We start from the raw sequence: 24,212 nt of genomic DNA, 5'->3' as shown, positions 1-24,212 counted from the left end.
AAAAAGAGAGTGTGTGTGTGTATGTATGTATGTACGTGTGTGCTTATTCAGCACATTTATTGAGCAGCTGCTTGGAACCCAGGGTCATAGATAGATTGGTGAACAACAGTGATAAGCCCCCTGCTCAATCTGGAGGTGACACATGGGCGGGAAAGGGGGCTGATAACAGGAAGAAAGGTACGTAATTGCTGACGGTGGTCCGTGCCATGGAGATGACGCGGGGCAGTGTGATCCGAGCCAGGCCATCGGGCTGGTTCAGATAAGGCAGTCAGGGGGCCTTTGCAAGGTGACAGCTGGTCTGAAGCTTGAACTTGGACCGGGAGCCAGGCAGACTGAGGTCTTGGAACAGAGAGGGCAGCAAGTCCAAAGGCCCTGAGCGAGCCCGCTGGGTGTAGCTGTAGGAAATACCACCCGCCGAGCGTCCTAAACCACAGAGTCTATCTCCTTGCAGTTCGGCGGCTGGAAGCCTAGGAGGGACATGCTGGCAGGGCTGGTTTCTCCGGAGACCACTCTCTGTGGCTTGCAGATGGTGTCTTCCCATGTGTCCTCATGTGGCCTTTTCTGTGTGCACGAACAGCCCTGGCGTCTCTCCCGCTTCTTGAAGAGACACAGTCACCCTGGCCTCGGGCCCACCTGCGTGGCCTTGTTTTACCTCAGTCCCCTCTTTAAAGGCCCTGTCTTCAAATACGGTCATGGACATTAAGGTGCTGGGTGGCTCAGCTTCAGCACAGGAGTTGGGGCCACTGTTCAGTCTGTGGCAGGCCCTGAGGGGGCGGCAGGCAGGCTTGGTGGGTTCTAGGAGAGCCCCCGTGCCTGAAGCATCCTCGTGCTGGGGAGAGGACCTGGTGGGGAGGACAGGAGTGAGGCTTGAAGGCGGGTGAGGGCAGGGGTGTGTTCTGAGGGTCGCCGGAAGCCACTGGAAGCCCAAGTGGGAGTCCGGGCTAATCTGAAGCTGGTTTGTGTGGGATGGTGCGGCCCTGTGGGACAGCGAGAAGGGCAAGGTCATGGCTCGGGTCCGTTTCTTACTCCAAGAAGCCGTCTCTGAGTGCAGAGAGCCCCTGCTGCCTAGGCCGGGCGTCGGCAACACACGCCCGCGTCCCTGTCCCCACCTGAGCGCCTTCCGTTCTCTCCCTCTCCCGAGAATTAAAGGCTGGTGGGTGTCTCACCACTACGTGTCCACGTTCCTGTCCGGAGTGATGCTGACCTGGTGAGTAGCCCCTCGCTGGGCGCCTCCAGCCTCCTGGGAGTAGAGCCTGGGGCCTGGGAATGGGGAGGGGGCTGATCCAGATGGCAGTGGGGGGCCTCCATGGCCAATTAGGGAAAGAAAGTATGAGCCTGCAGCTGGGCCAGACACTGGGCTGTGTGGCCCACCCAGCCCGTGAGGGGGTTTTTCAGGGAATGTTTTCAGGTGCCCCTGAGAGCAGAGGTGGCAGGGGCTGCAAGGCTTGAGGGAGCGAGTGAGGCTGGGCACTGAAGGAGACCGGGGAGGACAGCGGGGTCACGGGGAGTCAGCGCCTTCGCATGGCCGTGTGACTCCTGGGGTTCTAGAGAGGAAGATGGGCATGACCTCGCCCAGCCCCTGGGATAGGAGGGCAGGAGTCAGGCCTCAATTTGACTTGGTATCCACCTTTCCCCTCTCCTTGTGGGAATGGAGTCGAGCAGGGAGGAATGTCTGATTTCACAGCGACCGCACCTTTGTTTTTTCCTACCTTCTCTCCAGGCCTAATGGACTCATTTATCAGAAGTTTCGCAACCAGTTTTTAGCATTTTCCATTTTTCAGAGTGAGTGACTCTTGCCTGGATTTGGGGGAGGGGACACGGTTTTCTGAGACTTTGACCAAGGGAGGCCCCCAGTTCACATCAGTGCTTGCCTATGTGGCAGACAGACCAGACTTGGGGAGAGGGTCCCAGAAATCCAGAGAGAGCTGTCCCTGCCCCAGGTCAGCTCCAGCCACCTTCCAGTCCCCAGCACTTCCCCAGGCTGGAACCCTGCCAACTGTGATTTTTGAGAATGGAGTAGCATTGCGGGCACCAGCCTTTCCCAGTCCTAGATAAGTCCTCCAAATGGAAATCTACATTATTTTTCTCATCTGAAAATCGCTCTGGATTTGTATCCAGTGAACTGGTCCCAAGGGTTGCCTCTGGGGAGGGGAGCTTGGATGGCTGGGGACAGGGAGGGAGTTTGACTTTTCACCAACCCATTCGTTCCTGTTAAATTTAGCAACAACGAAGTATCCCGTCAGATGGAACTATCTCTTGTGTCTTAGCATTGCACACAGCTCCCAACACAGCACTTGAATAGCTTGCACTCCAGCAAGCATCTATTATAGAGTGTCTACTGCATGGAAAATTCCAGAAGTTTCTAATCTAGTTGGGGCTCAGATGGGTCCTCACCTACCTGAGCTTTGTGTTCTGGATAAGGGATAAAGCAGGTTCAGACCAAAGGGGGTGTGTGTGTGTGTGTGTGTGTGTGTGTGTGTGTGTCTGTGTCTGTGTGTCTGTGTCTGTGTGTAGGTGCGTCTGTATGTGGGTTCGTGTGTCTGTGGGTGTGTCTGCATCTGTGTGTGGGTGTGTTCATCTGTTGGTGCATGTGAGTGTGGGTGTATGGGTGTGTGGGAGTGCGCGGGTGTGTGGATGGTGTGTGGGTGCGTGTGTGGGTATGTGTGTCTGTGTGTATGTATGTGTGTCTGGGTGTGGGTGTGTATCTGTGTATGTATCTGTGTCTGTGGGAGTGTGTGTGTGTGGGTGTGTCTGTGGATGTGTGGTGTGTTGGCCATGGAAGAGAGCTGTAACCAGGGCATCCTGTCTGCCCTCTGCCCAGTAAAGACCCACCAGCCTACACTTGGGGCAGAGAAGAGGTGTCACCCTGTCTTCCAGGGACACCAGGCCCTGAGCCCGGGCACTGTGCTCCCCCTGCAGGCTGCGTCCAGTTCCTGCAATATTATTACCAGAGGGGCTGCCTCTACCGGCTGCGGGCCCTGGGGGAGAGGAACCACCTGGATCTCACGGTGGGTGAGTAGCTGGGCCTGGGTTGGAGCAGGGGCAGGCACTGGACCCTGCAGGTACCTCCCATGCAGCAGAGCCGGGCCGCTGCCTTTATCTGAGGCGCCTTCCAGAACTCGTCCTGGATTCTGTTTCAGCTGCCAAGTGCCAGGCCAGCTGCGTGCCAGGCCCTGAGGCCAGGCCTCTGTCTCAGCCTCTGGAAGTGTCTATTTTTTGTGTGGTTTTAGAATATACACACAATTAGCCTTGTGCTGGTTGTACATACTGTGTTTAACGTGTCTACATACCAGTACATATAAGTATAGAAACGCATGTACACAGGGACACATGCTTCACTCTTAAGCCATAGGGCTGGCGGTCAGAAAAGTGAGGAGACCCCCTCATCAAGAATTTCAGGGCAAACTGTTTTTAATACAACTCTGCTTTTTTTTTTTTTTTTTTTGAGACAGAGTCTGTTGCTCAGGCTGCAGTGCAGTAGCACGATCTCAGCTCACTGCAATCTCCGCCTCCTGGGTTCAAATGATTCTCCTGCCTCAGCCTCCCGAGTAGTTGAGATTACAGGCACTGGCCACCATGCCTGGCTAATTTTTGTATTTTTAGTAGAGATGGGGTTTCACCATGTTGGCCAGGGTGGTCTCGAACTCCTGGAATCAAGTGATCTCCCCACCTTAGCCTCCCAAAGTGCTGGGATTCCAGGCGGGAGCCAACGCACCCAGCCCGACTATCTTTTGAGATAGTCATTGCCATCAAATTACTCTGCTAAGTAGGTCCTCTTGTGTCAAGACTCAATGGAAATGATGCATGTGAAATATTAAAAAATGCAAAACCCGGCCGGGCGCGGTGGCTCACGCCTGTAATCCCAGCACTTTGGGAGGCCGAGGCGGGTGGATCACGAGGTCAAGAGATCGAGACCATCCTGGTCAACATGGTGAAACCACGTCTCTACTAATACAAAAAAATTAGCTGGGCATGGTGGCACGTGCCTGTAATCCCAGCTACTCAGGAGGCTGAGGCAGGAGAATTGCCTGGACCCAGGAGGCGGAGGTTGCGGTGAGCCGAGATCGCGCCATTGCACTCCAGCCTGGGTAACAAGAGCGAAACTCCGTCTCAAAAAAAAAAAAAAAAAAAAATGCAAAACCCTTGCAGATGAAAGGAATTAGTAACCGTGTAGCGCCTGGAGTCTGTGAGTGTTGTCAGGGCCACCTGGCTCTTGGTGGCTTGAGGAGTGAAAGCAGTCAGGCCAGGTGACAGGGCTGCTATTGTCACAGTGAATGCCCAACCAGCTATGACAGGCAAGGGCTGTCCCCGCCATGTGTGACTGTGCCTGGTTCATCTTAGGGTGACTGGCATGGCTGGGGGTGAGTGCCTGGTAGGGCTGTGGGGGCAGCGGAGCCCCTCAATGGGTCCTTTTTCTTCCCTTCTCTCCACAGAAGGGTTCCAGTCCTGGATGTGGCGGGGCCTGACCTTCCTCCTGCCCTTCCTCTTCTGTGGCCATGTGAGTCCCTATGGAGTTTGTGGGCATCTCCTGTCTGGGCTGGCCCCTGGGAAAAGAAGGTCTTCAGGTCTCACCCTCCTTCTCCAGCCATCCCCATGCTGGGCCCCACAGCGTCCTCTCGGCCCAGCGATGCTGAGGCAGGAGCCAGAACTGGCCCAGCACTGCCCTGGCCTTGGGTGCCTGCATTTCATTTTGGGGGGTGTCTGTCAGTGTTGGGGGTAGTCGATACCCACAGTTGTCGGCGGGGGGGACTGGCCTGACCTGGGAGCCTGGTGGGTGAGCAGCACCTGCCTTCCTCTCTCTAGTTCTGGCAGCTCTACAATGCCGTCACACTGTTTGAGCTCTCCACCCACGAGGAATGCAGAGAATGGCAGGTACGGGGGGTGGGGAGGGTGGGGGCAGGCTGTGGAGAGGTTCCTGGGAGGGCTGGGGTGGCAGGGAGGGAGTGTGTGTGTGCATGTGTGTGGTGTGCCGGGGTGCAGGTTCCTGGGAGCGTTGGGGTGGCAGGGAGGGAGTGTGTGTGTGTGTGTGTGTGTGGTGTGCGGGGTGCAGGTTCCTGGGGAGGGCTGGGATGGCAGGTGTGGGGTTGGGTGTGTGTATGTGTGTGACGTGCTTGGGCGGGAGGTTCCTGGAAGGGTTTTCTAGGCCCTGCCCAAGCCTGAGCCTCACCCCTTCCCCCAGCTTGCCTGAATCTCTGCCTTTGCTAGCAAACCCCTGCAGTTTGGGAGTTTGGGGGTAGGTGTGCTGGAGGTTGTGGGGTGCTGGGGGCAGGGGTTCAGCAGGGCAGATGCCCCAGCCTCGCCCTCCTCTCTGGACTCCCCAGGTGTTCGTGCTGGCGCTCACCTTCCTCATCCTCTTCCTTGGCAACTTCCTGACCACGCTCAAAGTCGTGCATGCCAAGCTCCAGAAGAACAGAGGCAAGACAAAGCAGCCCTGAGCTCTGGGCTCCTGCGCCCTCGGGCTCCTGCACCCTTGGGCCGGACTCTAGACTGTGGGGGGGCTCCTGGGCTCCTCCCCAGCAGCCACCTCAGGCCTGTGGCATCGCTGGGAGAGAGCCCAGGCCCTGATCCCCCAAAGGACGAGAGGAATGTGAGCCCCACCTGTCTGCACAGTGTTCACCTATTTATAACATATTTAATGCCGGGTCCCCCATCGTCCCTGGAACCCGGGCCAGTCTTCCTGGGGATGGGTCTGAAGCCTCAGGGAGCCCCTCTGTTCCCACTCTCGTCATTTGAACCCCTGCGGGTTTGGATGTGCCTCGAGGTTGGATTTTATGCTGACCTGCTACTTACCAGGCCCAGGCTGGGGTGGCCTGAACCCTCAGCGCCCTGTGGTGCCCCCGTCCCGGGGCCACTCTGCTTCTGCTGTGAGCCCCCTCCTCGCCCACCCGCCGCGTGGTGGGGGTCATTTAAGTTCTCAGAGACCCACTGCGTCTGCCTCATGCTCTTCTTGCCCTTGGGAGCTCTGGGGGGCGTCCTGAGTCAGGCTGTGAGCAGAGTCGCCGCCAGAGGGCGCCCCGGGCCGTCCGAGGGAACAAGGCCGTTCCTGTCCACGCTTCGGGGTTCCCTGACCTCCCATCTTGCAGCCCACCTTCCTGCAGTCTTGCGGCGGGTACTTGGGGAGTGGGACCAAGACCCTTGGACCCTGTGGAGTCCCACCTCCCCCCTTTTTCCTGGAGGTTCTGGATGTTGTGGGAGGGAGGTAAGGAGGCCTTGGCAGGCTCACCCCTAGGGGGCGAACCCTGAGGCAGGGCCAGAGCCACTGGGCACCACTTGGGTGAGACTCTGCATTTGATGTGAGGTGGAGAGGCCACCAGGCTTGGCTCAGTGCTCTGCCCCGCCTCCCATACATGGGCCTCAGCTGCCCCTAAGCAGGGCCCTACAAATCCCAAGGCCAGATGTCAAGCAGTGCACACGGGCATGCCTTGTTTAGCCCTCCCCAAGGAATCTTACATTTTTTTACTTTTACTTTTTTTTTTTTTGGAGACAGGGTCTCTGTTGCCTAGGCTGGACTGCAGTGGCACGATCATAGTTCACTGCAGCCTCTGCCTCCAAGGCTCAAGGGAGCCTCCCACCTCAGCCTCCAGAGTAGCTGGGACCACAGGCATGCACCATCATGCACTACTGCTTCTTTTTTTTTTTTTGAAGACAGTCTCGCTCTGTCGCCCAGGCTGGAGTGCAGTGATGCAATCTTGGCTCACTGCAACCTCCACCCTCCGGGTTCAAGCGATTCTCTTGCCTCAGCCTCCTAAGTATCTGGGAATACAGGTGCCTGCCACCACACCCAGCTAATTTGTGTATTTTTATTAGAGATGGGGTTTCACCATGTTGGCCAGGATGGTCTCGATCTATAGACCTTGTGATCCACCCGCTTCAGCCTCCCAAAGTGCTGGGATTACAGGCATGAGCCACCACGCCCGGCCACCCTGCTACATTTTAATATTTTTAGTAGAGATGGGGTCTCGCTATGTTGCCCAGGCTGGTCTCCAACGATCCTCCTGTCTTGGCCTTCCAAAGTGCTGGGATTACAGGCGTAAGCCACTGTGCCTGGCCTGATTACATTTTTAAAATGAGATTTCCCCTCCCTGACAGTGAGATTCCACATACGAATCCAGATTTCTGCTTTCCCTAGAAAAATGGACCTGGCAATGTTCCCATGGCAGGGGGCGCCTGCTCTCCAGTCGCCTGCCACAGGCCCGCCACTCCTGTATGCCTTGCCCTTCATTCTGGTCTCCTTTCTGGCCCTTTTTAGGTGCCTACCTTTGCCCTAGATTAGGAGTCAGCTAGCTGTCTGTAAAGGGCAGATGGCAACGATTTTAAGCTTTATGGGCCAGGGGGGTCTATGTGGCAGCTACCTTGCCTGCAGTCACAGAGCACAAGGCAGTGCACAAAGGAATAGGTGTGGCTGTGTTCCAATAAAACTTTATTTGCAAATCAGGCTGTGGCCAGATGTGGCCCGTAGGCTGTAGTTTGCAGACCTCTACCTTAGACCATTGTTTGTTCACGAGGCTTTGGGTTCTTTGAGAACAAGAGCTCCTTGGTTGATTCCCGAGGGGATGGCAGGGCCTAGGGAACCTGGGTAAGGTGGGTCTCAGAAGGCTTCTTCCCTTGGTGACTTGACTTCTTGGAAGCTCAGGCTTAGCTGATGCCTCAGCACTGGGCCAGGGGGCTGAAGCAGGAGACACCAGGAAGAACAGGAGCCGCATCCCATCTTAGACGACACCAATTCCTAGGTGCACTCCAGAGCCGAGCAGCTTGTGACCTCCGTTGGGTGCCAGAATCCCCTGGGATGCTTATTTAAAAAGTCCTGCGCGGTGGCTCACGCCTGTAATCCCAGCACTTTGGGAGCCTGAGGTGGGTGGATCATGTCAGGAGTTCAAGACCAGCCTGACCAACATGATGAAACCCCATCTGGAACAAAAATACAAAAATTAGCCAGGCATGGTGGCATGTGCCTGTGATCCCAGCTACTCAGAAGGCTGAGGCAGGAGAATTGCTTAAACCCCGGGAAGTGGAGGTTTCAGTGAGCCAAGATGACACCATTGCACTCCAGCCTGGGTAACAGCGAGATTCCATTCCCTGCTCCCAAAAAACTCCTGGACCCTCGACCCCAGATCTTCCCAAAGGAGGCTCAGGGATTAGGTATCTGGCTGTTGGTGACACAGGCGGTCTGTGAACCAGTTCTCAAACTGTCCCACGTGGGCTGGGAGTTGATTCTGTTAGTTCTCAAAGGAGGCTGGGATGTCTTGCCTCCTGGACTCCACAGGCTGGTAGAAGCGAGGCTTGAGGAACAGCAGCTTGGGCACTTGACGATAGTTAAATGGGCCGGTCCTGTCCTGCCAGCGGGAGGAAACAGTCCACAAAAAACTAGCTCACGACATGGAGAGCCGATGGCTCTTCCCATCCTGAGTCCCTGACGGTGGGGGCTTTGGATGAGACTTTGAGGGGGTGGTCAGATGGGGGGTCCAGGGTATACTTTTAACATCTGAGGGGCCATCTGCTCCCAGCTCTCCGAAGACACAGGCCAAGCTGAAGGTTGAAGTCTTCCATGTGGAATGGAGATGGGAGGGGCTGGTGCCAGCCCCACCACCGGGCTGCGGCCTGTGTTCTCCTGATAGGCCCGGCCCCCGCGGTGGCCCCCGAATTCCTGGGGTAGGCAGGAAGGAGCTGGAGGATACAGTGGTGCCTATCTCCAGAGCCCAGGGAGACAGGGACATAGGAGTGGCCCGCTTGGGCGCCCATGTGGAATAGTGCCAGGTCCACATTTACCCACCACCAGATGGACTGTTCATTCCAAGCATAACTTGGGTCTGCACTGGGGAGATCCTCGTGGCGGGGGCAGCTTTGATGAGGGCACTTTGAGTCCTGAGGACAGACACTGGCTCCTATACCCACGTCACCACTGCACCCCGGGGGGAGCTTGGAGGGGAGTTTGTGGTCAGAGCCCCAGCCAGGAAAGGAGAGAGTTCCTGAATGTTCCAGGAGTCTAGCCACAGGCCCCAGCTACCAGGAGCTGGAGGGTGGGGATGGGGCAGCTTCCCAGTGCGGTAGGCCCCTGGGGTCCCGGGCCCCGTCAGTGCTGTCGCGAGGGCCGTCTGCCCTGGGTCACAGCAGCAGGCAGAGCCGGCGCTGCTTCTGCCGCTGTGTCTTCTTTAGGGCACTGAGAGCCACCTTGGCGGCCTCCCGGAAGACGTCCTCCACATTCTCCCGAAACTTGGCGGAACATTCCAGGTAGAGAGCAGCTCGGATCTGTTCGCAGGCGCTCAGGCCCTGGGTCAGGGGAGGAGGAGCCAGTGTTAGCTGAGGGGCCCCGGAGGTCTCCTGACACCACCTCCTGGGTTTGGGGCTGGCTCTGGGGACTCTCCAGGGGTGGAGGCCTTGGTTCGGGCCGGTCTCTCTCCATCCCAGCTGGCCCTCAGCGTGTGTGGTGGAATGGAGGGCCAGTGCAGCCCCCAGAAGGGAAAAAGCCCCGTCCAGGCCCCACCCTGCCCTCTCTCCAGCTCCAGGCGGGGAGGGGCTGAACCCTGAGACCGGGTGGGCTCCCAGGCCTGTGAGAAGAGGTGGAGGCCTCCAGACAGGACTTGCAGCCACCTCTCTCCCGTCTCTGAAAGTACCATTTAGGCAAATGAATTTGCCCTCATTAATGGTTTTTGCTTCTTGCGAAAGGTTCTTGTTGCCTTTGCATTCCTTTTATCCTGTTTGTTCCCTCGTGCCTCATCTAAAGAGTTGCACGGTTGATTGGCCCGTGAAGGGGACGCCTACTTTCAAACAAGGGCGGACAGGACAGGACAGTGGCTCAGAGCACAGACCGTGGAGCCCAGCGGATGGGACCAGATCCTGGCTCCACTTCTGGTTAGCTATGTGGCCTTGGGTAAGCTGCTTAACCTCTCTGGGCCTGTCTCTCCCCTGTAATGGGGGATGTGAACAGCACCTGCCTCTGAGTCCTGAGGATTGACAGTAGTCACGTCCACAGGCCACCAATACTAGTATTTAAAATTATCATTCTTGGTCGGGCGCGGTGGCTCATGCCTATAATCCCAGCACTTTGGGAGGCCGAGGTGGGCAGACCAGTTGAAGTCAGGAGTTCGAAACCAGCCTGACCAACATCATGAAACCCCCCTCTCTACTAAAAATACAAAAATCAGCTGAGTGTGGTAGCAGGTGCCTGTAATCCCAGCTACTCGGTAGACTGAGGCAGGAGAATTGCTTGAACCCAGAAGGCTGAGGTTGCAGTGAGCCAAGATCACACCACTGCACTCCAGCCTGGGTGAAAAGAGCAAGACTCCCTCTCAAAAAAAAAAATTACTCTTAGAATCCTGCTTCCCTCAGCTCCCCGAAAGGCCGCTAAGGCACCCCAGTTGCAGAGGCCAAAGGTCCAGAGGCTTTGGAGGTGTGGCCGTGTCATGGAATCTTGGCTCTGGCCCACCTGTGTGTAGGTGACGGGCTCCAGCTGGGCAGCCCGGAGCTTCCGCAGCTGCTCCTTGTCCTTCCTCAGGTCCGTCTTGCAGCCGATGAGCACCATGGGTGTCCCACGGCAGAAATGCGTGACCTCAGGGAACCACTGTGGAGGGAGAAGGCAGGGGATCAGGGCTGCGGCTGGGCCCAGGTCTGGGGCCACCACCCCGGAGGCGGGCCTCACCTTGATGAGGACATTGTCATAGCTGGTGGGGTTCATGACGTCATAGCAGATGAGCACAAGGTGAGTGTTCTGGTAGGACAGGGGCCGCAGCCGGTCGTAGTCTTCTTGCCCTGAAGGCAGAGAGCAGGTGGGGGTCAGGGGACGTCCCCTCCCTGTCTGGACTCTGATGGGAGAAGGGGGAGGGGCCAGGCAAGTGACCTTGCCTTAGGGCCTCAATTTCCTCATCTACATAATGGGCAACAAACTGGGAGTGGTGTCACAGGCCTGTGGTCCCAGCTACTCGGGAGGCTGAGGCTGGAGGATCGTTTGAGCCCAGGAGTTTGAGGCTGTAGTGAGCCGTGATTGCATTACTGCACTCCAGCATGAGAGACAGAGTGACAGACCGAGACTCTGTCTCTTAACAACAACAAAACCTGTGGGTGGCAACCCCTGGGTTCTGGATGGTGGCAAAGAACCCTTGAGATCAAACCCACGCAGTGCTGAGAGCTGGGCCTGATTCTAGGGCTGGGGCTGGAGAAACCGCTAACGCTGGATGATGCCAGCAGCCAGTATGATCCCCCTGACCTACACTCGAGCAGAGCGAAGACTGGAACCCTCCCCTAGCCAAAGATACAGACCTGTGGGGCTAGTGGGCTCACGGTGTCCCCAAGTCCCCAGAGGCTGGTGTCTGGCTTCAGCCTCCAGCTTCTTTGGTTCTGATACAGTCGGCTGAGATCCCTGTCCCTTCTTGCAAACACTAGGAGGAGGGTGGTGGGTTGCTGGGAACAGCATCAAGCGCCCTCCCCACCCAGGCCCGCACAGCACATTCTGGGGGGGAAACCTTAATCCTGACACCTGGCCCTGCCCCAGCGCGGGCTGAATCTGAACAGGGATCTAGGCTTAAGCCTTGAGCTTGGTTGGGTTTTCATTTTTTATAAACAATTCTTTGTAACTTTTCATATTGACAGTTTCAAACTTACAGTAGAATTGCAACAAAGTGCGAAGAGCTCTGACTGATTCACCGCCCGCTTGCATCGGCCCCTCTGGCTTTACCCAGAGACAGACGCTGCTGTCCCTCCCTACCAGGGCACGGTCGCTGCGGACGCTCTGCCTCTCTGCCTCTTCACCCCTTAGCTCAGCGCCTGTCTGCTGAGAACAAGGACATTCTCTGACCTGCCCCAAGCCCAGGAGACCACACAGACTCTGCATTCTAATCCGATCCACAGGCCATATTCAGATTTTGCCCATTTCACCAATAACGCCCTTGATTTTCTTTCCCATCTGAGGAGCCAGCCCAGGGCTCTATACTGCACTTAGTCATCATGCCCGGGTGTTTTGTAAAAATCCCCACAGTGAGAACTGAGAGCCTTTCAGGCTCATTGGTGACCAGTCCCCCGCCCCTTGACTTCCTTCCACTGAACAAAGAAGGTTGGAGGCCCAGGAATCCCCCTGCCCCATCCCCAGCTGCTACAGGTGCTGGGTGGCACCAGCCTGCCCTCAGCTCCTTCCCTGCCAGTACCCCTCAGGACAAGTGGCCTCTCCACAGAGCACCACCAGGCCATGTTTGCTCCTGCCTGCTTGCTGGTGACGACACAGACACCGTCTCCCCACTGGCTCCCCCTCAACCCAGGGACCTCCAAAAGTTCTTAGCCAGCTCCACCACGGAACAGTGTTTAAGGGTGTAGTCACTAGAGGCAGACGAGACGTGTTCCAGTCCCAGCTCTGCCCTCACCGGCTGTGTGACCTTGACTTAGATAGGACAGCGGTGGGAACCCCAGATTCCCCACCTGGAACATGAAAATCATAAAGTGTACCTCACACACATGGAAGCCATAACAGTGTGCAGTGAACAGAAGCCACCAGGACAGCGACGGCTGGGTCAGGAGGGCCGTCCATGCCATCCCTCAGCCAGTGTCCCCTGACGTTGGGGTAGGGCAAGGGCTCAGACCCGACCACCCCCCCTCCACAAAGTGAGAGACATCCTTGTAAGACACTGGGAAACTGGCCGGGATGCTCTTTCAGCTCCTTTTCTGTCCCCAACTGTCCCTTCTCGGTAATCACTGTCCACATCTTAAGATCTGTGCTGTCCAGCAGGGTGGCCACCAGCCCATTAATTAACTTGATGAATTAACATGAAGCATTCAGCTCCTCAGTTGCATGAGCTACATTTCAGGTGATTAATCGCCACCCGGGTCTCATGGCTAATGCAGTGGTTGGTGCAGGTGCACGGCATTTCCATCACTGCCCAAAGTTCTACTGGACAGCAGGCCCCCCCGCCGCCCCCCCAACGCCATCTTCATCTAAGTCCTCCTTTGTTCCTCTTCCCTGGCCTGCAGCCCTTCGATGAATCCATTCACCACCTGACAGCTAGATGGATCTTAAAACACAAGTCATATCCGCCCCCCACAGCTGAAGCACCTTCAATGGCTCCCTATTGCCCCCCTCCTTTTCTTTTTAAGACAGAGTCTTGCTCTGTCGCCCAGGCTGGAGTGCAGTGGCAGGATCTTGGCTCACTGTAACCTTCACTTCCCAGGTTCAAGCAATTCTCCTGCCTCAGCCTCCCAAGTAGCTAGGATTACAAGCGCCTGCCACCAAGCCCGGCTAATTTTTGTATTTTTTTTAGTACAGATGGAGTTTCACCATATTGGTCAAGCTGGTCTTGAACTCCTGACCTCAGGTGATCCACCTGCCTTGGCCTCCCAGGTGTGAGTCACCGTGCCCAGCCCCTATTGCCCTTTGTATAAAATAAAAATATCTCCCAGGTCCACATGACTTCACCTCTGCCACGCCCCCTTGCTCACCGCAGCCCTGCCAAGGCGCCACCTCACCGTTTCTCAGACCCATCAAGCCCTCACGCCCCAGCCTTTGTGCTTGCCGTTCCACATGTCTGAAAGTTTCTTCCCTCACTTTTTTCACCATTTTCTCCCCAGCATTTTATTCTTAAACATCCAGACTAACCATTACATTATTTCTCTTTTTAGGATAACTGCCTGCCCTCTGTATCTGCTTTTATAGTAATACATCCTATGCTCTATGTAGTTTTCAGAGTGCTTTAGTCTAGAAATGATTAAGAAATCCTTGGCTGGGCAAGGTGCCTCACGCCTGTAATCCCAGCACTTTGGGAGGCTGAAGTGGGCAGATCACAAGGTCAGGAGTTCGAGACCAGCCTGGCCAACATGATGAAACCCCGTCTCTACTAAAAATACAAAAATTAGCTGGGCATGGGTGCCGGATACCAGTAATCCCAGCTATTCAGGAGGCTGAGGCAGGAGAATCGCTTGAACCCGGGAGGTGGAGGTTGCAGCGAGCCAAGACGGAGCCATTGCACTCCAGCCTGGCCGACACAGTGAGACTCCGTCTCAAAAAAAAAAAAAAAAAAAAAAAAAGAAATCCTTACATGACAGCCAGATATGGTAGGGAAATTATGAATACTCCCACTTCATAGGAAGAAACAGAGTCACAGAAATGAAGTGAGCTGCTTGAGGTCAATGACTCAGTGACTGGCCCAGGAGTCAATCCCAGTTCATGAAATTCCAAGTGGGATGTTCCTTCTGTGAATACACACGAATGTGCTATTTTGTTTTGTATTGTGCAAAAATATGTTCTGGGCCTTTAAAATGTAACAATGGAGTTCATAGTTCTGGCATAACATATTCCCTTTTCCAAATATGGCAGGAGCGAACAGGTCCAGTAGTCCCCCCATACCCTCGAGGGTGGACGCCAAGACCCCAGTGGAAGTATGAAACCACGGATCGTCTAGAACCCTAGATACACTGTTTTTGTCTATACGTGCACACCTATAAGACAGCTTAGTTTATGAATTGGGCACAGTAACAGATTAACAATAATAAAACAGGGCCAGGCACCGTGGCTCCCACCTGTAATCCCAGCACTTTGGGAGGCCAAGGTGGGCGGATCACTTGAACTCAGGAGTTCAAGACCAGCCTGACCAACAGAGTGAAGCCCCATCTCTACCCAAAACACAAATAATTAGCCCATGGTGGCTCACACCTGTAGTTCCAGCTACTTAGGAGGCTGAGGTGGGAGGATCACTTGAGCCCCAGAGCGGAGGTTATAGTGAGCCAGGATTGTGCCACTGCACTCCAACCTGGGTGACAGAGTGAGACCCCATCTGAAAAAAATAAAAACAATTACAGCAACTTGTTAACATCACTACTCTTGTGCTTTAGGACCATTATTATTTACTTATTTATTTTGAGATGGAGTCTCGCTCTGTCACCAGGCTGGAGTGCGATGGCACGATCTTGGCTCACTGCAGCCTCCACCTCCCAGGTTCAAGTGATTCTCCTGCCTCAGCCTCCCCCAAGTAGCTGGGATTATAGGTGCCCGCCACTATGCCCAGCTAATTTCTGTATTTTTCATAGAGATGGGGTTTCACCATGTTGGCCAGGCTGGTCTCGAACTCCTGACCTCATGATCTACCTGCCTTGGCCTCCCAAAGCACTGGAATTGAAGGCATGAGCCACTGCACCCAGACAGAAGGCTCTTACAACAGGGAACAGCGTGGCTCCTTCCCTCCTCTCCTTCAGGGCTCTGGGGAATGTCACCTCCTCTCAGAGACCTTTCCTGACTGCTCTGAAACAGCCTCCTTGGCAGTCTGCCCCATGACAGTGGTTTTACTCATAGCTCTCACCCATACCTGACTTCACAATACTTCTCTGGGGCTGGGCATGGTGGCTCACGCCTATAATCCTAGCACTTTAGGAAGCCAAGGCAGGTGGATCATGAGGTCAGGAGTTCGAGACCAGCCTGGCCAACATGGTAAAACCCCATCTCTACTACTGAAAATACAAAAATAAGCTGCGCATGGTGGCACGTGCCTGTAATCCCCAGCTACTCGGGAGGCTGAGGCAGGAGAATCGCTTGAACCCGGGAGGCAGAGGTTGCATTGAGCTGAGATCATGCCACTGCACTCCAGCCTGGGGCACAGACCAAGACCCCGTCTCAAAACAAAAACAAAAATAAAAAACAAGAAACAGTACTTCTCCGGGTTGTTTTGTTTTCCTCTCCTGCGGGCAGGAGCCACCTCTGTGCCGTTCACTGTCGTGTCCCTGGGAACACAGGTGAGCTCAATACATGTTTGGTGAAGGAAAGCTGGAAGGAAGGGGTGGGTGAAGAGGGTGTTAAGAGTCATCTCTCTGGCCCAGGTGCCTCTGCAGCCTTTGAAAGGGCATTCCACTTCCTGACCTGTGTTCATTCAAGCAGCCACCCGGGAGGTAGGCTGGGCGGGGACAGTTCTTCCTGTTAAGAGACGTTGTCGGGGGGCGGGGGAACTTTTGTCAAGGTCAGAGACAAGTACCCTGTGAGCCAGAGGCCAACTCAGTCCCCAAGGTCAGCTGCCTACCAGGCAATTCTATTTTTTTATTTTTTATTTTATTTTATTTTATTTTTTAGAGAACGGGGTCTCGCTATATTGCCCAGGCAGGTCTCAAACTCCTGGGCTCAAGCTATCCTCCCGCCTCTGCCTCCCTAAGAGCTGGGATTACAGGCGTGAGCCACAGCGCCAGGCCTACCAGGCAATTCTAAAAGCACCAGTTCTAGGAAGCCATCCCCAGCCTCCCCAACTAGGAATTAACCTCTGGGCCTCAGTTTCCTCATCTGTGAAATGGAGATGTGAAAAGTGAGCGAGCCTGATGCCAGTAATAATAAAGGTAGTTAATATTGACTCTCTCTCGCATACAAAAGTCAGGGTCTAGGCCAGATGCTGTGGCTCACACGTGTAATCCCAGCACTTTGGAAGGTTGAGGCAGATGGATCACTTGAGGTCAGGAGTTTGAGACCAGCCTGTTCAACATGATGAAACCCCATCTCTACTAAAAATACAAAAATTAGCCAGGTGTGGTGCCACATACTTGTAATCCCAGCTACTTGGGAGGCTGGAGCAGGAGAATCACTTGAACTGGGAAGGTGGAGGTTGCAGTGAGCCAAGATCTCACCACTACACACACTCCAGCCTGGGCAACAGAGACTCTGCCACAAAAAAAGGGTTTCACTCTGTAGCCCAGGCTGGAGTGTAGTGGTGTGATCATAGCTCACTCTAGCCTCGACCTCCTGGGCTCAAGCCATCCTCCTGCCTCAGCCTCCCGAGGAGCTGGGGCTGCAGGTGTGCACCACTTTGATTCTGGTAGCACCTATCCATGAAGGCTCCCGTGTTACAGGCCGGGTCTAGCTCGAAGCCCTTTGCCTGAATTAACTCATCTTTTCCCAAAAAATCCCACAAGGTAGACACTGTTGTTAGCCCCATTTTACAGGCTGAGAATGGAAGCAGAGAGAGCTGGAGTGACTTGCCCCAGGCCACACAGCTAAGGGGAAGCTTTGTAAATGACAGAGGACCCTACTGGAGTATTTTTTTTTCTTCTTAGCCTACCCCAGAAAACAGAGGAATCCTCACCCAACTCGTCCCAGCCCTGATCAGGTGAGGAAAAGGCTATCAACACAGCCATCTCAAGAAAGAGGGGCTTGGCTGGGCGTGGTGGCTCACACCTGTAATCCCAGCACTTTGGGAGGCCAAGGCAGGTGGATCACCTGAAGTCGGGAGTTCGAGACCAGCCTGACCAACTGGAGACACCTTGTCTCTGCTAAAAATACAAAATTAGCTGGGCGTGGTGGTGCATGCCTGTAGTCCCAGCTACTCGGGAGGCTGAGGCAGGAGAATCAGCCTTTTGGGTTCAAGCGATTCCTGGATTTCAAGAATCGCTTGAACCCAAAAGGCTGAGGTTTTGGTGAGCTGAGATTGCGCCACTGCACTCCAGACTGGGCAACAAGAGCGAAACTCCATCTTAAAAAAAAAATAGAAAAGAAAAAAAGAAAGAGGGGCTCTGGGAAGGGAGAGGCAGCCAGCTTGGACTCCAGCACCTCTTTCAGGTTGCCTTCCTGGCTTGACTCTGCCCAGCTCAGCTTTCCCTAGAATTCAACGTGGGCCTTTGTTGGGGGGTGGACCAGGCCTGCAGAGGACATACTTCTGTGTGCGACAATCCTATGCCCACTTGGGGATGCGGGGAGTGTACCATTAATACCCTCAACAGTATGAGTCAGGAGGGTCAGGTTCCATTCATTCATGCACATTCTGGGCGGGACTGCTCAGGGCAGTCTCTACATCTCAAATTGATGTCCACATTTCCCTCTCTGGGTGTCAACTTCCTTATCTGGGAAAGAGGGTGATAACAGTGATAACCCTGCCCCTAATCTGGAAAGTGAAACACCAGCAGAGGGGGAGCAATCGGACAGGGGTGGGGGTGGGGGAGGCAGGGCTGGGAGGTGGGAGGGATGGCTTTTGCGGTTACTCTTTTTTTGAGATGAAGTCTCACTGTGTCTCGGCTCACTGCAACCTTGACCTCCCAGGTTTAAGTCATTCTCCTGCCTCAGTCTCCAGAGTAGCTGGGATTACAGGCACGTACTACTGCACCTGGCTAATTTTTTGTATTTTGCCGTGTTGGCCAGGCTGGTCTTAAACTCCCAACCTCAGGTAATCTGCCTGCCTCGGCCTCTCAAAGTGCTAGGATTACAGATGTGAGCCACCGTGCCCTGCTGTGGTTACTCTTGAAACAGAAACCTCCAGGGGAAGTTAATAGCCTGGGGTGCAGGGTGGTCAGAACCCCCGAATATTTGGACCCAGAAGCTTTAGGGGCCTCCCAGACACCAGGTGATATCACTACCCCCCCATTCTACCCAAAATGATACCAGGGCTGAAAGGGGCCGTATCACTTGCCCATAGTCACAGAGGGGACCCACCCAGCCTCTGCAGATGGGCTTAGAGGTTAAGACAGCCCAGGAGACCACACCTGTAATCCCAGCACTTTGGGAGGCTGAGGCTGCAGTGAGTTATGATAATGCCACCGCACTCCAGCCTGGGTGACACAGCGAGACCCTGTCGCTAACCACACCAAAAAACTCCAGGAGTTACATGCAAAGGATGCATGCGCTTCTGGTGAGTTCAAGTGTCTAGGCCTGGGCTCCCCCTGGAGCTGCCCATATCCTGAAGTGTACTCGGGCGTGTGGCAGGGCTGGACGGAAGGGAAGCTCAGGCTGCACACAGGGCTTTTTTTTTTTTTTGGCGGAGTCTTGCTCTGCCACCCAGGCTGGAGTGCAGTGGCGTGATCTCGGCACACTGCAACCTCTGCCTCCCAAGTTCAAGCAATTCTCCTGCCTCAGCCTCCCGAGTAGCTGGGACTACAGGCACGCGCCACCACACCCGGCTAATTTTTTTTTTTAAAGACGGGGTTTCACCATGTTGGTCGGGCTGGTCTTGAACTCCCAACCTCAGGTGATCGGCCCGCCTTGGCCTCCAAAGTCCTTGGATTACAGGCGTGAGCCACCACGCCCGGCCTAATTTTTGTATTTTAGTAGAGATGGGGTTTACTACGTTGGCCAGGATGGTCTTGATATCTTGACCTCGTGATCTGCCTGCCTCGGCCTGCCAAAGTGCTGGGATTACAGGCGTGAGCCATCGGGCCTACCAGGCTATTTTCTTGCAGGGATGGGACTTTGCTAAGGCAGTCCTCCTTCTGGGGTCAGGGGTCTCTAAGGCCTGGGGTAGGGTTGAGGAGAAAAGCCCCCAAGTCTGCCCAAGGACACACAGGGCAGGTGGCCCCCAGCTCCAGCTGGGGCGTTGGTCAGGGAGGGGTGCAGGCAGCATCAGAAGGGAAGCTGCCAGAAGAGGAACCCACTTTTACTCCCTCTGCTGGGGACCGCCCACCTGCACGTCCCCGGGAGACAGGGGCTGGGCAGCCCAGCCGGGAGTTGAGACCACCTTCTGGGTGACCCCAGCCTTGGCCCGGCCCAGGCCTCCAGTGTTCCTGGGGCTCACGACACCCACCTGTCCCTGCTTCCTCGTCTTAGCAACTGCTACTCCTTCGCCCACCAATGTTCTTTCTGTTCCCATCTCAGGCTGAGAAGGGGATCGCCACTCCCAGGCAACACACACCCCATCCTGTGCGCCTCCAACCCTTGGTCCCCACACCTTGGCCCTGTGAGCTCAGCCCCGTCTGTGTCTTCACAGCCCACCTCCCCCTGCCTCCCCCTGCCTCCCCCTGCCCAGGAAGCTTCAAACCTCACCGCAGCTTCCTGCCTCAGAGGATGTCGGGGCCGGGGTAAGGCCGACAGAGCAGTGGGTGCCACAGCCCCCGCCCCTTCCCCTCAGCCTGAGAGCCCCGTCACCCCATCTCCCCTCCCTCCGCTGCGGTGTCTATAACTACTTCCTTAGGATGGAGACGGAGCCAGACAGGCCTTCCACAAGGGCCCCTGTGGGCAGGGTCTGGACCCTGGGCCAGCGTTTGGTCCAGTGTGGAGAAATTCAGCCTCAAGAGCTGCCCCTGTCACACAGCTCTGGCGGCCGCCAGTTGAGAAGATGCCCCTTCCGCCATTGGGTGTAGCCCATTGGGTTCTAGAACCTTCTACAACTACATTTACTAGACTCATTTCTGGCTTGGCCATTCCCTCACCCTCGTGGCTTTTTCCTCTCTCTCTACCTGGCCGCCTGGTTATCGCTTTGTGCCATGTTCTCCTGAGAGCCGACCACCTGCAGGCAGAGATGAATCACCTCCAAATTCAGACCTACTACCCATTCATTCCATCACCTTCCAAGCCTTGCTTCATGACAAGCACCAGGACCTGGACCCCCTCTGACAGTGCTCACTGACCAGGGTATTTCCTGTAATGAGCAGGTCTTCCGCGGTCACAGGGGACACCCTGGAGGGAGCAGCCAGATTTCTTCTTCCTGGATATCCCTCCTTGGTCTGTCAGACTATGAGGCCAGCTCCTTCCCTGAGCCCTGCTTCTCTGCTGCTTGGAAGAATCTTGCCAGGGAAGACAGATGCCCCCACTGCGGCAGGAGCTGACGCCAGCTTGGACCATGGCAGCAATGGTAGGAGGGTCTTTAAATTTATTTTTATTTTTTGAAGCAGGGTCTTGCTCTGTTGCCCAGGCTGGAGTGCAGTGGTGTGATCTCAGCTCACTGCAACCTTCGCCTCCCGGGTTCAAGCGATTCTCCTGCCTCAGCCTCCCGAGTAGCTGGGACTATAGGCACATGTCGCCATACCTGGCTAATTTTCGTATTTTTAGTAGAGATAGGGTTTCGTCATGTTGCCCAGGCTGATCTTGAACTCCTGGCCTCAAGCAATCCTCCTACCTCAGCCTCCCAAAGTTCTGGGATTACAGGTGTGAGCCACTGCACCCAGCCTGGTAAGAAGGTCTTAAAAGTCACAAGGACATTTGCTGAGCCCTTCCCAGATCTAGCCCCTGCGCTGAGTGCTGGACATCATACAGTAATCTGATTTAATCCTCATGACCCTCTTAGCTCTCATGACAGATGAGGAAACCGAGGCCCAGACATCCCCAGTGATCCACAGTCAGAGGAGCCGGTGCCAAAGCCCAGGTCTGACAGGATGGGACTGTGGATGGGATCCCCACAGTGCGAGTGGTCGCCTGCCTGTGGTGACTATGGTAGGGGACGCTCTCTATCCCTCTCGTAGCGGCTTTTAGCACAAATTCTTCCTACACCAACTTGCAGCTTTCCCGAATCTCCACACTACAATCTACTCTGACGTGTTCTTTGAGCATCTCTCTCTGGGCAAGGCCAGAAAGGCCATCCGTGTTCTCATGATGTGGAGGTTTCCGAGAACCGTGAACCCGGCCTGATAGGGGAGGCCCCAAGGGCAGAGGAGGAGGAAAGAAAAACACTCCTGGCCTCCCGCAGGGCCGTGGGTTTCTGGGAACGTCTCCGCCCAGCAGCACTTGACCCACAAAGTGGGGTTAATGACCTTGCCCCCTCCCGGGCTCCTGGACAAGAAACGAGAAAGTAAAAGTGTCTGAGACAGACCACACTTTTACTGGGCTCTCCCAGCTCACCTGGGGCTGGAGACAGGTCCCCTTTTGGGGGTGGCCCTACAGGGCCCACATCCTGCAAAGACAGGTTCCTCAGAGTTTACCAAGGCAGGACCTGCTGAAGTCAGAATGGAGGGGGCTCTGAGCTGGGACAGCGCCTTTTCCGGTCCTCTCCAAGTTCTAGCTGGTGGGGGGCGGTGGGGGGGTGTCTGAGTTTTGGCTCCATCCTAGGTCAGTGGGACACTTCACCTCACACATAAAGGCTTAGCTGGAAGGGGAGGGCCACCTGATGACATGGTTCCCCACAGGTCACTAAACACTGAGTCACAGAGGTGGGGTGAGGCCCCACCTGGGGATCTCAACCTTTGGTCCCCAGTGTTGATGAAGCCCAGATGGGAGCCAGGGTCCTCCCACTGACGGTGTTCCTCCCGTCCCCACCCCTCACAACACCAACTCTCATGCAATTGAACAGAAATCCACAAACCGCCCGTGGCGGGGATGTGACTAGCAGCAGAGCCTGGTGTGGGGCCCCGGTGCCCAGTGCTCTGTTCCTTCCTTAGTTCATTTCCTACACTGTCTGGTTTCCTCCCAGGGAACTAGGAAAGCACAGAAGTAATTGTAGCCACAGAATTCCAGAACTACCAACTGCAAGCCATGGAATCCCCGGAGCTGCAAATGCAGAACTCATGCCCACTGAGGACCCTGGAGCCTCAGGCTGCAGAGAGCACCCACAGAGCCTTGGAGCCACAGGCTGATCTGTGGTCGGCAGTATCCCAGAACCACAGGACCCAGAAACACAGCCCAGGCAATCCAAGCACCCGGAGACTCAAATCTGCGGCCCTCAGAGTCTGCAGAGACCACAGCAGGCCGCGCAGCAATCCTGGAATCATGGGAGGCCCAAGAGAAGTACGCTGCTTTCTAGAACCACAGGAGAGGAACGAGCCGTTCCTCTCGCACAGAGCTGGGAGGGTGGCCCCGGAGTTTGCCTCCTCCTCCAAACACCCTCCACTTACACACAGGGCTTGGCCTCTAGGGCTGCGCTGCCAGCGCTCTGAGCGGCCTCCAGGAGTGAAGAGCCGCCAGGGCCCCGCCAGGGTGCAGGGCGGGGACGCCCAGTGGGGGATGCCCCGGCGGGGAAACCCTTCGGATGGGCGGACCCCCGGGACCCCCGGCGCGCAGGCGCACTCACCGGCCGTGTCGTAGAGGTTCAGGGTCACCTCCTTGCTGCCAACCGTCACGCTGGCCGTGTACTTATCGAACACCGACGGGGCGTAGTGCTGCGGGAGACGTGGTGGGGTTGGTCCCTAGTGGGCCCAGGTTCCAGCTGAACCCACTGTCCGCCCCCTTCACTCATCCAGGATCAGCCCCCCTCACCCCGCTGGGCTCTGGAATTCCCGAGGGGGCGCCCGGGGGTGGCGGCCGCCTCTCCGGAATCGGAACGCCAGGGGCCGAGGGTCGGGGCTCCGGGCTCAGCCTGAGGGGGGTCCCTTGCCCCCACCCTAGCCCCGCTGCGGGCCTCACCTCGGGGAAGGAGCCCTGGCTGTACACCATGAGCAGCGAGGTCTTGCCGCAGCCGCCGTCGCCCACGATCACGATCTTCAGCTCCTTCCTGCCCGGGCCGGGGGCGGCGGTCGGGGCCGGGGCCCCCGGGGCATCCATAGCCCGGAGCCGGCAGCACTGGCGGCTGCGTGCCGGGCACTAGCGGAGCGGAGCGGTCGGGGGTGGGGCGGGGCCTGGACTAGCCCCGCCCACTCGGAGCGGCACCGCCTCCGCCAGGCAGGCCCCCGGCCGACCTCCTAGCCTCAGTTTCCTTTCGGCTACCGCCCCAGCCCTGGGTGTGGGTGTTCAGCTCTCAGTACCAAGGATACTGCGGCACCGGAGAAACGGGGCTCAGCTGCGAGCGCAGCTCCCACTGCCACCCCGGCGCGTCACGGCGCGCCCCCCGCCGGCGAGACCCGATCGTGGCTGCCCAGCGACTCAGGGCGCCCCTGATTGGCAGGCGCCTCCTTCGGCAGGGACCCTCCGATTGGCCGGCGCGGACAGGGCCTCCCGGATTGGCGGGCTGTGCCTCCGCACCGGGTTCGAGGAGCCCCCGGCCGCAAGCTCCGGAAAAAGCCCCTCAGCTTTGCACTGCCCCAGCGGCGTGGCTTCGCACCTATCTGCCTCTGGCCTCAGTTTCCCCACAGGAGGTAGCGGCGGTGGCACCGGGGAAGATGCTGATGGGAGGGTCCTGTCTGCCCACCTCACCTCGCCCCGGGGCGCCGGCGTGCGCGCGGGCTCGGGGTGAGGGACTGGGCTCCCCTTAACCGCACCCGACCCCGGGCTGTAGGGTGGACACCCAGCGCCCTCTGCTGGACAATCGCCTCAACGCCGGCCGCAGGTTGGCCCCAAACCACGTGGGCGGGCACCTCCTTCCAGCAGGAGCCAGAAGCGTGAACCACGCCAGTAGCTGTCAGGGAGGGGCAGATTGGTCTAGCTCTAGTTGAAGTCAGCTGGGTCCTTCTGGCGTTTTGGAGACTGATAACCCCACACCAAGAAATGTAAGAAAATGCGTTTCCCTGCCAGCAGCCACGTCCTTCACCCCATGAATCCCCTCAACCCTCGCATCTCCTGATGGAAACAGCTTGTTGAGCACTAACTGTAGGCAATTCTATCAGGTCTGATGGCTGAGGTCACCGTAATCCCCACCCCGGGCGGGCTGACTGCCTTCGGCACCAGCCAAGTGAGCGGTCAGGGTGGCAGAGGGACCCCTGGA

At 56.4% G+C, this 24,212-nt stretch overlaps 2 protein-coding genes across 5 annotated transcripts in view; one reads left to right on the top strand and one right to left on the bottom strand.

Annotated features, from left to right (window-relative positions):
* Nucleotides 1-9,519, top strand: part of TMEM120B (transmembrane protein 120B) — a 74,839-nt gene extending 65,320 nt beyond the window's left edge. For 2 of the 3 annotated variants that reach the window (XM_012476941.3, XM_012476939.3), the window contains exons 7-12: nucleotides 1,142-1,207; nucleotides 1,721-1,782; nucleotides 2,878-3,012; nucleotides 4,434-4,498; nucleotides 4,804-4,872; nucleotides 5,322-9,519. In XM_012476941.3, the coding sequence (XP_012332364.2) occupies nucleotides 1,142-1,207; nucleotides 1,721-1,782; nucleotides 2,878-3,012; nucleotides 4,434-4,498; nucleotides 4,804-4,872; nucleotides 5,322-5,435 (511 nt within the window). In that variant the 3' untranslated portion in view covers nucleotides 5,436-9,519. The remainder of the gene's footprint in view (nucleotides 1-1,141; nucleotides 1,208-1,720; nucleotides 1,783-2,877; nucleotides 3,013-4,433; nucleotides 4,499-4,803; nucleotides 4,873-5,321) is intronic. The other variant, XM_012476940.3, reaches the window with a different exon arrangement.
* RHOF (ras homolog family member F, filopodia associated) lies at nucleotides 672-23,116 on the bottom strand. 2 transcript variants are annotated; one of them, XM_064379677.1, is made up of 4 exons: nucleotides 22,979-23,116; nucleotides 22,647-22,734; nucleotides 10,424-10,746; nucleotides 672-977 (listed from the first exon to the last, which is right to left on the bottom strand). In XM_064379677.1, the coding sequence occupies exons 1-4, from the start codon at nucleotides 23,114-23,116 to the stop codon at nucleotides 942-944; spliced, it is 585 nt and encodes a 194-aa protein (XP_064235747.1). In that variant the 3' UTR covers nucleotides 672-941. The 2 variants fall into 2 exon arrangements, with proteins under 2 accessions (XP_064235747.1, XP_064235746.1); XM_064379676.1 differs by lacking the exon at nucleotides 672-977 and adding an exon at nucleotides 7,404-9,267.
* Nucleotides 23,117-24,212: the final 1,096 nt, after the last annotated feature.

The sequence above is a fragment of the Aotus nancymaae genome, unplaced genomic scaffold, assembly GCF_030222135.1.
Source record: "Aotus nancymaae isolate 86718 unplaced genomic scaffold, 86718_ANA_hifiasm-v0.15.2.pri h1tg000021l, whole genome shotgun sequence".
NCBI lineage: Eukaryota > Metazoa > Chordata > Mammalia > Primates > Aotidae > Aotus > Aotus nancymaae.
Note: the sequence above shows the minus strand (reverse complement) of the source record. Positions and strands in the feature narration are given on the sequence as shown.

Coding starts and splice junctions, on each gene's coding strand:
- RHOF (XM_064379676.1), bottom strand. CDS start 23,116: ATGGATGCCCCGGGGGCCCCGGCCCCGACCGCCGCCCCCGGCCCGGGC. Junction 22,735..22,978: donor GCCAGGGCTCCTTCCCCGAG/GTGAGGCCCGCA, acceptor CGTCTCCCGCAG/CACTACGCCCCGTCGGTGTT. Junction 9,268..10,423: donor AGCCCGTCACCTACACACAG/GTGGGCCAGAGC, acceptor CCCCTGACCCAG/GGCCTGAGCGCCTGCGAACA.